The 13,768-nt window shown below is 35.8% G+C and overlaps 1 protein-coding gene across 9 annotated transcripts in view; it reads right to left on the bottom strand.

Annotated features, from left to right (window-relative positions):
- The window catches only part of LOC18429714 (RNA helicase family protein), a 33,249-nt gene extending 20,861 nt beyond the window's left edge, over window positions 1-12,388 (bottom strand). For 4 of the 9 annotated variants that reach the window (XR_016042998.1, XM_088849981.1, XM_088849980.1 and 1 more), the window contains exons 1-5: window positions 12,068-12,388; window positions 8,306-8,715; window positions 7,258-7,316; window positions 4,643-4,689; window positions 3,847-3,927 (exon numbers count right to left, since the gene is read on the bottom strand). Coding sequence is in view for 4 of the 9 variants with exons in the window: in XM_006838997.4 (XP_006839060.2) it covers window positions 3,847-3,927; window positions 4,643-4,689; window positions 7,258-7,316; window positions 8,306-8,434 (316 nt within the window). In the remaining 5 variants the exon portion in view is untranslated. Of the gene's footprint in view, window positions 1-3,846; window positions 3,928-4,642; window positions 4,690-7,257; window positions 7,317-8,305; window positions 8,716-11,222; window positions 11,925-12,067 lie in introns of those variants that run through there. The other 5 variants (XM_088849979.1, XM_088849976.1, XM_088849982.1 and 2 more) reach the window with 5 other exon arrangements.
- Between the last annotated feature and the right edge of the window lie 1,380 nt (window positions 12,389-13,768).

Genomic DNA, 13,768 nt, shown 5'->3' with positions numbered 1-13,768 from the left:
TCGGCCAGGTCAATAGTTGAGTTCTGCGATCAAGACAAACCAAGTTAGACAAGCTTCGTTCTAGCAAAGATTACAACTTCTTGTTTTTTTGTATAACCAAACTGTACGTGTATTGACACAAAAGATTTACAAATAGGAGATGCACAAATATGCATCTTCCAAAAGAACAAAAGTAGTGAATACACTAAAATAACAAAAAACTTGCAAGTTATGGCTATGTGGAACTCAAGGTAATAAATTCAAAAATTTTCCTTTTTGACTTTTATTAATATACCTGAATTCCACTTATATGAGATATAATTTATTGTTGTAAATCAAAAAAAGTAAATCCCAAATACAAACTATGACCTTTCCTTTTACTGCCCAAGTAAATAAATACAACCTAGAAACAATATCTCGTCTTCCACTATGAATTTAAGTACAATATGGGGCCGTTTAGATACCTGGAAATATATTCTGTGAAATATATTACGGGCGTAATACATTACCTGCAAATGGATTGTCACTGTTTGGGTAGTATTTAGATGCAACCTGGAAAATACATTGCTACTGTTTGGCTATGTATGGAAGAAATATGAGAAATGCATTACCATCCAAATATGAAAAATATGGCTATGTTTGGCTAACATGATTAGACTTTGGTTTCAACATGATAAGCCATTGGAATAATATGATTTTATTGTGATAAGCCTTATTTTTATTTATTTTTTATAGAAGTCTTTCAAATGTCTTTCTATATAAAATTTCAAATAAGCAATAAATTTATGATACCAAAATCAAAATCTTTATGGTAAAAGTTAAAAAATGGGAAGAAGTTTGATTAATAAACTAGAAGGTTTGGTAATTGCAATCAAAATCTTTATGGTACAAGTTAAAAAATAGGAAGAAGTTTGATTAGTAAACTAGAAGGTTTGGTAATTGCAATAGAAAATTTTGAAACATTGGAGGGGACTAAAGAGGTATATTATTTCAATTGAGCTTTTACTAATCTCTTATGAGGATTATGTTGTGTGAAATTTTTTATAATGATTGTGTTGTATAATTTCTCATCGATTACCAATTATTATTTTTATTATTTTTGTTTTTATACTAGAGTTGATGGCGGTCTACAATCCAAATTGGGGATAGAGGGATGTAGAAAAATTTTTATTATGTTTGCAATAGAAAATTGTCCCTCATCAAGTTCTACAACTATTCAAATCAATTTAGATTTCCCTTTACTTTTACTCACTAATTATTAAAAAAAAATTGTTTTTATATGAGAGTCAGATGAGAACTACAACCAAAATGGGGAGGGAGGGATTTATTATGATTGCAGTAGAAAATTGTCAATTTAGATTCCCCTTGTCATATCCCCTACTTTCACTTTCTACTTACCTTAATAATTATAAAGCGTATACTTGAGAGAATGAAATGTTTTTTTAAGTGGGGTTAGGGCAGAGAGACGAACGCGAAAGATTTCCCAAGATTACCCGTCAACCTTGTAATACATTTTTGCGTAATCGATAATCTCACGTAATCTCGGGTAATGTCTTTCCATTTTCTTACTATTAAATTGTACCCAAAAAGTGTAAATGTCATATTTCCTTGTAATCTATTGTCACGTAATAGATTTCTACGTACCCAAACGGTCTCTATATGTTCTATGAAAATCACATAAAATAAAAGCGACCAAGAAGACTTACTTGAACATGCTTAGCGTTACACCCCCATAAGACTTGATACACCCCACACCTGATTTCCTGACCGATGGCGCACTTTTATCACTTTTGATTTTGCTGGAATTTCAGAGATGGGAAGCTTTCACAGACAATATCCCTTTCTCTAGGGTTTTAAAGAGCATGGAAACTTAACTACGATTTGTAGGAATGCTTCGGAACAAATTAGGGTTTGGCTTAAAGGCATAGAATCCTCATATGGATGGGTGTACCCCTCTTTCTTCTCCAAACAGCAAAAGCCTAATTAGGGTTTCAATGTGTCACCCTTGTCATATCAAATTTTGGGTGGCACGACCCTTTTGGAAGGGAGGAGAGAGAATAAGAAATTCTAATGAGAGAGAGATCTGGTGCATGGAGGAGAGAGAAATGTGTATAGAAATAGGTTCAATGGTGTTTATATAGGAAGAATTCCTTCTTCTATTTGGACTAGAATTCCTTCTTTACGTATTGCTTATCCGTTATAATTTGATCCAAATCCAACTGCTAATTTAAATAGGATTATATTCAATCTAGAACTTCATATTATCTTTTACAAAATTTGTAGGAAGTCAAAGATAACTTTTACTTAGTCAAAACAAACTCCCACAAAGCTAGGACACATTCTTTTCTTTTAAAATATTATATTGACAAAATTAAAAAAAAAATACCACTTAAAAATAAGTGGGGCATACCACCCCTATGGGCCTCAAGTGGGCCCCATAGACCACATGTCCCTCCATGTGAGGGCAGCACACATGTGGGGTTGGATCCAAGGGGCCCACATGTTCCCTTATTCTAAAAAATTTGAAAATAACCTTTTCTAGGATTTCACAGCAAAAATAATTTTTCAAATTTCTCAAAAAACAATTAAAATTCACAAAAAGATTTGTAATTCCAAAAATAGAATATCAAGAAGTGGACCGGTACCAATGGGTCAAAATAAGTGATTATAAAGACTCAACCAGACCCAATAACCATAGTCCACAACTATGTTCTCTAATCAACCAAACAAAGACCCATAACACACAAACTTATGCAAAGGCTCATGATTGACTTGTCAAAATTGGCCCCAATAAGCGGTGGAACCGTGATTCCAAAATGTGGTCCCCCTTTAAGAGCAAACATAGCACTTGTCACTACAATGCAAAGGAGACTCTCTCTATGCACGTGTACACGTATCCCTCAATAGGGGTGTTTCCAACAAATGCAGTTGTCATGTGTACATGTCGTACAAAAGTTTGTTGAGGCATTGGCCCTTACTCTCACAAGCCATCAACCTCACACTAGAGACCACATACTTGTCCTGACCTACAAACATCATCTCTGAGCATCTCTCTGACCTCAATAAGGAATGGCGCACTATGAACCCTTCTCAATCGTGCAACATACCCAAGGGTAAAGGTTTTGAATTTAACCAAGGCCATAAACCACCCAACCCTTGTTCAGTCAACACACACACTCCCATTGAAGTGCATAATCTACTATATATAATTTTTTTCAAACTCTCTAGGCCTTTGAGTGCCCTCTTTGAATCGAGAATCCAAAATTGCGTTTTCAAAGGCTACATTAATTGCCAATGAATATGGACTAGAGCATAAATAAATAGAACACTATACAAATAATACAAATGATACTCTACAGCATAGACTAAAGAATTGGTGGTCGATCATGATTGGAGTTACAAATTTCAAGGAGAACGCAGAGAAATTTAACCTAAACTCAAGATTAGTATATCACACTTCCCTTAATATACTCTTGCGATCCCTCGTGTTAGTAAATGACAACCGTTTCAGTGAGGCTCAAAGAAGATAGAAGAAGTCTAAAGGCTGTATTTCGATAAAAATCATAACCCAGCAGTACATAGCGTAGCCATTGAAGAGACTAATGTCCTAGATTGCATTAGGGTCTCTAGGACAATTGTTTACTATGTCATGTGTAGGAGTCCCTCCTTTAGCTGTACCGCAACTATTTTTCTTTTTCTCATAAAAAAATGAAATTTAACATAACTACTACAACTATTATATTCCTCTATTTCTCCGATGTCCACTAAATGTCGATTATCCAAGAAAATAAGTATAAAAGTTGACACTCAAAAAAATAAGAAGAAAGTGACATCAGAAAAAGCTTACACAAAGAATAGGGAACTTACGCGTTGTTTTCCCGCTTCCAGTTTCACCGACTATTATCAGCGTGTCATTCTTCCTTACTTCGTCCACAACTCTTCTCTCAACTACAGTATCCAAAGATCAGAAATAAGACGTGAATATGTGAAACATAAACAAACATTTTTGTATAGACAAGTGTAGCATTAAAAGTAGGAATCTGGTTACGAGAAGATTGAAAATGCTGAAAAGAATGAATGTCACAATATTGAAAGTGACAGATACCACAAAAAAATATAATGAATTGAACTCGATAATGAGTAACTTAAAAGCTAAATTTCATAGATAATAGCAAACAATTAAAATGCACATCATACTGACAAAGAACACATGTGTATGCACGTGATTAAAATAAAACATAATAAAATCTGACTTAAAATCTTGGACACTTACATAAGACGAATTTTTCATAACTCAATATCAATCATAGTGCATGAGTAACAACAAAGCATGTCTATATATATACTGTGAGACAAGGGTGTGTGTAAGTTATTTTATATATAATAAGTTACAATGTAATGTGTGTGTATGTGTCTGTATGAATGTATGTGCAATACATATGAATATCACTTTATAGACAAAAATTTTGCTTTGAATACCACATAAATGATAAGTTTTCCAAGCAAGGTGAGGTGTTTTCACCTGGGCAGTGATTAGCACCTTCAACAACCTAGCTACTAGTCAATAATTCCACACACACACAGCTTTACAAGTGAAATCAAAAAATGAGTTTGACAGAAGGAAATATGATTTAGGGGTTGATCCTGAATAAATGATATTTACCTGAAGCAATTGGTAGTGATTTCCTTTGTTGTGCAATCTTACGCATCCTGTATATAGAAACAGAAAATAATTTTTCGAGAATAGGAAACATAAATAATTATATTATTGCATTAAATCTAAGAGGAAATCAAAAGGAAAATGAAAATTACACATCCTAAAGGTCAACAACAAAAATTTTCCATTGCATCTCCTCGAAAGTTCAGAATAATTAATAAAATAAAGTGTCGAGGGAAAATAATAGAATTCTCAGAACAATGTATGGGGGAATAAATTCAAATGTTTGAATTCATGAGAATAAAAAGAATAAGAATAACACCAATGGCCAAGAAATAGGCTGCTAATGGGCCAGGCCAACCTCCAGGATTTTAGGACAGGCAGTTCTTCCAACAAATTTAGGCCTGAATTTAAGGCCTGTGGACCCAGCCCTGGGACAGCAAGTATAAGCCAGTTTTAAGTTCAAACCAGGTTCGAGCTTGGCTAAAAATTATATAGCCTATATGTAGACTATGTAGTATATAGTTCATGTATAGTTTGTGGAGTATAATTGTCATAATCCATATACTATAAAATAGTTTTTTATAGTATGATATCATAAATATATAATGCCTAGTCCATAAACATGTAAACCTTTAAATCATATGGTTTGTGGACAACATTTTATTTGTGGATTATAGTCTTTCAAAATTAGAAGGCTACAAAATGCACTCCATTTACACCCCATCAAATTAAAACAAGACGAAACACACTCCATTTGAACTCCACCAGGGGTCATGCTCTACCATTTTGACTATCACATGGTTGTGCACCACAAGATGCATAACATATTAATTAACACCAATAAATTCATCCTCTTCTTTTTATTTTCTATCTCTCAACAAAACCCTCTCTCAAAATTTCAGTCTATGTATGGCCCCTCTCTCTAGCCTCACATCTCTCACTCCCTTAATCTGAACAATGCTCATAGGAAACATTCTCTCTCTTTGGTCTCATTAAATTTTCTATATTCTCTACCCTCTGACATGCTTTTGTTTTACTCTCTCTCACTCTCCCAAATGGGCACAACCAGCGAGTGCACGAGCAAGAATTGCGTCATTGGGTTCAATCCCTGCAAAGCCTATTTGATCAAGAACCTTTAAACCTTCATCAAATTGGCAATTTTTGCACATAAATGACCATTAATGCAGCCCAAGTAACCATAGCTATATCTCAAGGAATTTTGTTGAACCATTCTTCTGCAACTTCATCTCTCCACCTTTCACATGAGCATTTATGATAGAATTCCATGAAACTGAATTGACCCAAGACCCACATATGAAAACCCAACCCCTGATCTCCACCTCACTCCCAAACTCCAGAATCAAACCCTAATGTCAGAGAATGGCCATGGCAGCATTGTCCTTATGTAAAGCAAGCATCTTAGCACAGGCAATGATCAACAATGTGAAAGTAGTCTGTGTCTCCCTACTTCAACCATTTCTTTAAAGAAGAGAATAGCTTTAGAAGGACAGGAGCTATTACCAGGAACTGTAATAATGTTCAGAACAAAAGCTTTAGGTTTTGGCATTTAACCATAGAAAAAGGGGGCATAGTTTAGGCAGCCATTGGAGGAGAATGCACAAAGAAGATAAAATGAGCATGTTGCATATCAAACCAGTAATGTTGCCATCTCCGGGTATGAAGAGAGAGAGAGAGAAGAGAGTGGATGGAGGATGAGGTGAAAGAAGAGAGAGAAAGGGAGGAGGGTCATGCTCAAAATGGCCAATGCGCACGAGCAATCTACTTCTCACGAGATAGAATTTAGTGGTATAGTCCCACATCAGCTAGAGAGAGTGAGCTAGTGGGACAGGAGAGTTACAAAAAGGTGTCAAAATAAAACTGGAAGCATCACTATCTAGGCAAAGATTTAAATTCGGGCCAGGTTGGGCTTGGGCCTGGACAAACAGATTCAGACCGGAGATAAGCCCACTCCAAAATAAGAATTTATTTCAAGCCTGGACCATGCCTGGGCTTAGCTCAATAATATCCAGGTCAGGCTTGGGCAAGGCAAGATGCAAGCTAAGCCTGGCCCGTAGACGGCCCTACAAACAAATATATATATATATATGGCAATAAACTTGATCATATCGTCTCTTCAAAAAACATACATAAATAAATAAATAAACTTCATCATATCTGAAAATCCAGAAATAAATCAAGTACATAAATAATCAAAATGAATAATGTATCTTTCATATAATCGATTTAATAGAAACAGGAATACATTACTTTCATCTGATGAGAATAGAATTTATTATCGTTACAATATTTAAGTAAGAATATTTGGTGATAAAATTTCAAGTAAAGGAAAACAAAATGATATGCACAGAGTGTATATGCAGAGGTAAATTTTAAGTTCTTCAAAAAAAAAAAAAAGGAGAAAGAGTACAACTTAGAAAAATATTGTTGCCCCAACACACTCAATTAGAGGAAACACAATCACTTGTTTGCCTGAAATTGTTAAAGATAGAACCATTATCTAGAAAAGAAATTATTTTAATTTATGCAACACACAGATTCGGTAAAATAAAATAGAGAGAGAGAAAGAGAGAAGCATTCTACTGTGAACAAGAGGATACCTAGCAAAGGATTCATCAGTTTCATTTCTCCATGAGAACTTCCTCTTACCTTGCTCTCTCTGAGAAAAGGAAGAAAGGATTAATCTCATTTGATAAGGGATAACTAGACAAATAAACAAAACACTTCCATTAGTAATTCTCATTGCTAATCTAATAGAGGGGTAGGAGGGGATTGAATAACAATGTTGAAAAGTTCATGTTTTCTGACAGAAAAAGGAAAATAGAATGAGAAACTCAAAGATATATCATCTTAAGTGTTTATGATGATTGAATAGTCCAAGTTGCATAAAGAGAGAGAGAGAGGTCAAATACAATTATTTTTAAATTTTGAAGTGTTCTTCTTTTCGGGAAAAAGGGAGGATTCAAGATACCAGATACTCAAAGAACAACCAGTATATGGGCATTTAAACCGACTGAAACGTCAGAGAGATACGTGCTATTGCTATTGACCTTTAATTTTGGCTTCCAAATTTGTGCATATTAAATCTAGGACTTGACAAATGGTTCTATGAAGAGAAAGAAGTATCTCAGAGAGAAACATAATTTCCAAGCTTTCTTCTTTTTCCAACAACAAATGGTATTGAAGGTACTACCACCCAAGTCAAAAAAATACCATTACAGGTGTTTAAGAGGACTAAATCATCAGATTTACAGGAAGAGAGAGGGAGGGAGGGGGAGGAAGGGAGGGAGAGAGAGAGAGAGAGAGAGAGGGAGGGAGGGAGGGAGGGAGGGAGGGAGGGAGAGAGAGAGAGAGAGAAAGAGAGAGAGAGAGAGAGAGAGAGAGAGAGAGAGAGAGACCTATAATACAGTTACTACTTAATTTTGATGCTTTCTTCTTTTTCTACCAAAAGAAAGGATTGAAGGTGCCACTCAATCAAAGCAATATCATGTCATTGGTGTTTGAGAAGACTGAATCATCAGAGTTGCAGAGAAAGAGAGAGATAGAGAGAGAGAGAGAGAACCCTAACATGCAGTTACAATTTCAAGCACTTCTCTTAGTTTGCTAAAAGTAAAAAATAAAATTAAACAGACGAATTCAAAGAAATACCATCTTATCCTTGTCTGAGAACACTGAATCGCCAGAATTGAATACTTTATGGTCTCTATCATGATTTACAAGCTTCTCAACCGACTCTTCAGCTTGTCTTCTCACTTCAAATAGAACAGAAGAAGGCATAATCAACCCTATTAAGCTCAGCTCACACGAACTGAACAGATTAAAGCTACCGTTTTGGAATAGAAGCAGCAAGAATTGTGCTGATTAAAGTCAGGGTTTTAGGGCCTGTTTGACAACTGGAAGCATGGTGTTATCGAGAACCTGGAAGTTCCTTCTCCCTGTGAAGCTAGATGTTCTAGCTCTTGTCCTGGAAAATACTTTTTTTTGTAACTTACTAGGAATTTAGAGGGAGCCTAGATACTTGTGTATGGTACCACCTGGAATTTATCAAACCTGGAGACCTGTTAAATAACCAATTTAATCCATACATTATGTAACCCAACCATTTTATAGTCATTTCATCCACAATAAATCAAGAAAGAAGAATGGTATAGACCCCCTAAAATGCAATAAAAATAATCAACCAAATAAATTAGATAAGAAAATAATAGAACCATAAAAAATGAAAGGCTACTGAATGGTTATTTTGACTCTTAATGACAATTAACTGTAACTACAATTGATAGTAGTATGCATCATTGTTAATCAATTGATAAGAGTTCTGCTGCTGACTTTCAGCAATACAATCAATCAAGTTTGATCAAGTCTTAGTAGCATGATCTATAAGTCTTACTTGTCCAACTAATGGACTCAATTTTTAAAATTATGTTTGTACATTTTGGAGCCATCTTGATGGTTCATTTTTTATCAAAACTGCAGCTGGTTGCTGCTGATATCAGTAAGGTCGCTTTTGATAACTTTCACTGCAGTCTCCCGAGGTATCACCTCTGCTGCTGACTTTCCTGGATTCTGGGATTCCTAGGATGCAGGTGAAAATTGGTAGGGTGAAGAAAGCTGGAAACCCTGTTTGATGAATGAACTGTGGTGCTTTCAATTTCACTTGTTTGTCAATGGGAAAGCTGGAAACTACCTGTAATATTGTTCTTCTCACAGATATCCTTTTTCTTCTCAAAAGCCTAAACTATTTGTACCACTCTTGAGTGTTTCTTGATTAGTTATTAACTCCAATGGAACCAATCTAGTGAAAAGAAACTACAGTTCATATCTATGAACAGAACAAGGGGGCATACAACTGAGCCTGCGCAAGGGTCAAACCCCATCGTTTGTTAGCCTTTATGAATTTAGATTTAAAGATTTCTAAACTAGAAAAGAAATCCCATGTAGAGCATATGCATCCCAATATAAATCACCAATGAAGGGTGGCTCTCATATGATTTGAAATACTTGGTCCTTGAAGAAAATGGTTGCAACCAAAAATTTTCATAATTGAGAATTATCTATTAATAAGAGGTTCTTACATGGAAGCTTTCTATGTTTAGCAACAATTCCACCAGTTGCATAGCACAGCAATCTCAACAAGGCAGGGCTAGCCCTAAGCTATTATCCCTATAATTTTTCCTTTACATAATTCTCCCACCTTTCTTTGTAGTAGGCATCATATGTAAAATATGGTACATAAAGAAGGATACTGAACCATAAACAAATCATTTGCTAACATCCCCCATTCATCAAGGAGATGGAAAGTACAGATATAAGGATGTATCCATGCAGCATGACAAATTGTCTGTCACAGAAAACAATACAGCCCACATAAATTTACTAATACAATAGGTATTTGTAGTCCTTTATTTTCTGAAACAATAATGAAGTGCACTTCTTTTATTAGGTAAATAGCATTTGTGACTACAGCTCACAACTTTGCATAAAGATAGTTGGGAAGCCACATAAAGGACACTGAACCATAAACAAATCATTTGAATGTATCAGGTACAGCCATAAACAAACCATAAACAATGCCACATAAAGAAGGGCACTGAACCGTAAATAGCATTTGTGACTACAGCTCACTTGCTTGCATTTATACTCGTCAACAAATCATTTGAATTGTTTCGGTCTCTTGAAATTTATCAAACGCAGCCATTCCCCAGTTCCAAAATCAAATCATTTGGGCAAATAATGCGAAATTCTCTGAATTCTTTAAAACATAGTTGGAGTGATAATGTGCCCAAGGTTATGCAGTATATTTCATGCACTAAAATCTGTGAAACTCTTCTTTGAGCTTGTATAAATGTTTTCATGAAAAAAAAAATCACTTTCTCATGCCATTTGCAAAATAAAATAGTAGACTTAGGTGGGCTGGCCATGTGTGGCACCACCAAGTATAGCACCTGTTAAGACGTGCAAGTTAGCTCAAGTGGAAGGACTGAAAAGGGCAAGGGGTAGGCCCAAAAGGACATGGTTGAAAGTAGTCTAAAAAGACATGGGGACTTATGCCTTCACTGAGGATATGACTTTTAATAGAGCAAAATGGAGAACCAGGATTCATGTAGCCGACCCCAATTAATTGGGAAAAGGCTAAAATGATGATGATGATGATGAAATATTGTCTATGCAAACCAAAAGAATGTGGTGAATGACCAAAGAAAACAACATATGTTAACATTTCCCAAAACCATAACAAAAACAAAATAAAAAATAAAAAACTTAGAGATATATTTCTACAGTTTTCTGAAACTAATCTCAGTAAAAACTTCCCAACTCAAATTGGTTATGTTCATCACAACAGGCACAAGCAATGGAGAACAAAAACAATCACAAAAAAAATTAAGCAGCATGGATAGCACTCTGATTTTTTACATGCATTTGGGGCATCAAATATTATGAATCAAGAAAATCAGATTATCAAATTTTTGGGGTATCAAAAATAAGGAAAACCCTAAATTTTTTTAAAGCAAATTTATAGCAGAGAAAAAAAAAAAAAAAAAGGAAAGCCCTAAAAATTTTTTACAGAGAGAGAGGTTGCTCTTACTCGCACAGGGTGTGAGAGAGAGATGTTACTATTGCTCGCACAGGGCAAGAGAGAGAGAGAGAGAGAGGTTGCTCTTGCTCGCATAGGTTGCTCTTTCTATGTTGCTCGCACATGGTTGTTCACACAAGTAAGAGAGAAAGAGAGAGAGAACGAAAGGTAGGTAGGCTCAAAGAGGGAGATTGTGAAGAGAAGAAAGATAACACGAGAGGCTAGGGTTTTTGAGGGGGGTGAAAGACGCACGCAATTTTCAGTGCAAACTCCCGCACACCCACTCCATGCGCAGAGAGCCCTAGGTGAGTGGGTGTGCAGGAGTTTTCACTGCAAACGATGAAATCTTTTCTTAGTTTGTTTAATTCAGTGCAAACTCCCGCACACCCACTTCATGCCTCGAGCCCTGGGTGAGTGGGTGTGCGGGAGCCCAGAAAACATGAACTCAGAAACCAAGACGTGTCCAAGAAAAGATTTCATCGTTATAATTATGAAATAGAATTAAACAAATACTAAAATCACATGCACGAATCCGTTAAAGGTAGTATTGCAATGTAAACAAAATATATGGCTAAATATGAAAAGAAAAATTTGAGAAAGGAAAAAAAACCACAGAATAAACCAAAAAAACTGATACAACACACTCAACCAAAACCCTTTCCCTCTCAATCTCTTGCTCCAGCACTCACATTCTCTTGTAATCATATCCCAAATCCCATCTTTTTACATTACACAACTCATAACCCGTACTTACGCATTGCATAGAAAGGAGTTCTGTACAAAATAAAAATTAAAAATTAAACAATAAAAATTAAAAATTAAAAAAAAACACTTACCTAATGTTCAAGATAAGCAGCAGAGGGCAAGCGACCTTCTTCAGGGGCTTACAGAGAGGCTACAGCGTCGGTGGGTGGGAGAGGGGCATGGAAGAGTAAGACAAAAGGGCAAAAAACTAAGCTCATTAAAGCTAGGATTTTCGAGTAGCAGAAAGGATAAGTATGCTTGTCCAAGCTGGGGCTTTGCAATCGACGAAGCAAGAGCCGAATTTATTAAAGCTACGGTTTTGGAGGAACAGCAGTGAGATGGCAAAAAGTAAGAGGGAAAGGAGTTGTGCTCTGTCTCTAAACTGGTTAATTTGAATGGGTGTATTTGAGAACGAACTTTAAAACAAGGAAAACGTTTATATATGTGCGAGGCTCTAAACAATGGCACACCTCCAAAATTTCTTTGTTTTGATAACCAAATATCTCAAATTTATCACCTTGACCTCAACATGCACTGACATAAGAGAAAGTAGATTTCAAGTTTTAGAAATAAAGCATGTTGTAATGTATTTTTGGACCATCAATTTTCAAGATTTTTAAATTGTTATAGATTTTCTCGATCTATACTATTTTTTAAGCTTTAAATTTTATAATTAAGATTGCTAACTTCCATATACTCATCTTAGCCACTCCGGTAAGGAGTTCTTATCTTCTTCTAGTTGTCTAGAATGAGTGTGCTAACTATAAAACAAAAGGGTGTAGTTGGCATACGGGATGCATTTGCAGCTGTAGAGGTAAGGTACACATTCAAATTTTATCATGGTATATAATTTTGATGTAAAATGTTCTTAAGATTATCTCAAAATCTATTTTTATATCTAATTATAAAATTTTAAATTTCAAAAATGGTTAAAAACAAGTGGATCTATAAACATATGAAAATCTTGAAAATGGACGGTGTAGATAATATGTTGTAAAGTGCACTATTTTTAGACTTAAAATCTTTTTATTTTTCATGGTCATATATGTCGAGATGATCAATCAAAGGGTTTTTCAACATTAAAACTACATTTCCCGATGATTTTTTAGGTGCATCCGTAGTTCTACATTATAAGGTTGCATCCTTATATAAGCTTTTTTAAATAAAAAAAGAACCACAATCAGAAAACTCAAATGAAAGAGAACGAGACATTTCAGTCCTCACCTGATAGCACTGGGCCCCTTCGATATGATTGGTTAGATGCCTCAACCTCGCCCTCCAGGTAGCGATGACCTGGTGGCATGGTTTCGGGTTCGAGAGGACCCAGGACCTGAGATCGCTCTATAGGAAACTACATAAAGGGGACGTGGGTAGGAATACCAATCGATGAGAGACGAATTTAGGTCGTGAGGCAGGACTCACCTCACGTGGGTTTGTGACACACTCAGGCTGCTTGCGTAGACGCCCTCTTAGATCATATGGAATGCCCCATGTCCTGTAGCCGGTTCGGAATCGCCTCCCTTAACCGGTTTCTTCTTTCCTACAACCACACACACACACATTAGGAATACAGACAAGTAGGTCAGAAGACTCCACCTTGTCTTTTGGGTGAATGCACACAAGCGTGTACATTCAAAAGGGAAAATAGAGGAATGATGTCAAAGAACCTTGTGTCAATTGGACAGCCTTCTGGTGTCTTCTTAACAGGGGATTCAAACATCATTCCCTGGTAAAAAATCAGGGAAAGGGAGTGAGATAAAGAAATTAAAGGGGGAAGAAAAGGAGACAGAGAG

Source organism: Amborella trichopoda, chromosome 10 (assembly GCF_054954075.1).
Source record: "Amborella trichopoda isolate Santa Cruz 75 chromosome 10, AtrichopodaSantaCruz75HAP2 v2.0, whole genome shotgun sequence".
Classification (NCBI taxonomy): Eukaryota; Viridiplantae; Streptophyta; class Magnoliopsida; order Amborellales; family Amborellaceae; genus Amborella; species Amborella trichopoda.
Note: the sequence above shows the minus strand (reverse complement) of the source record. Positions and strands in the feature narration are given on the sequence as shown.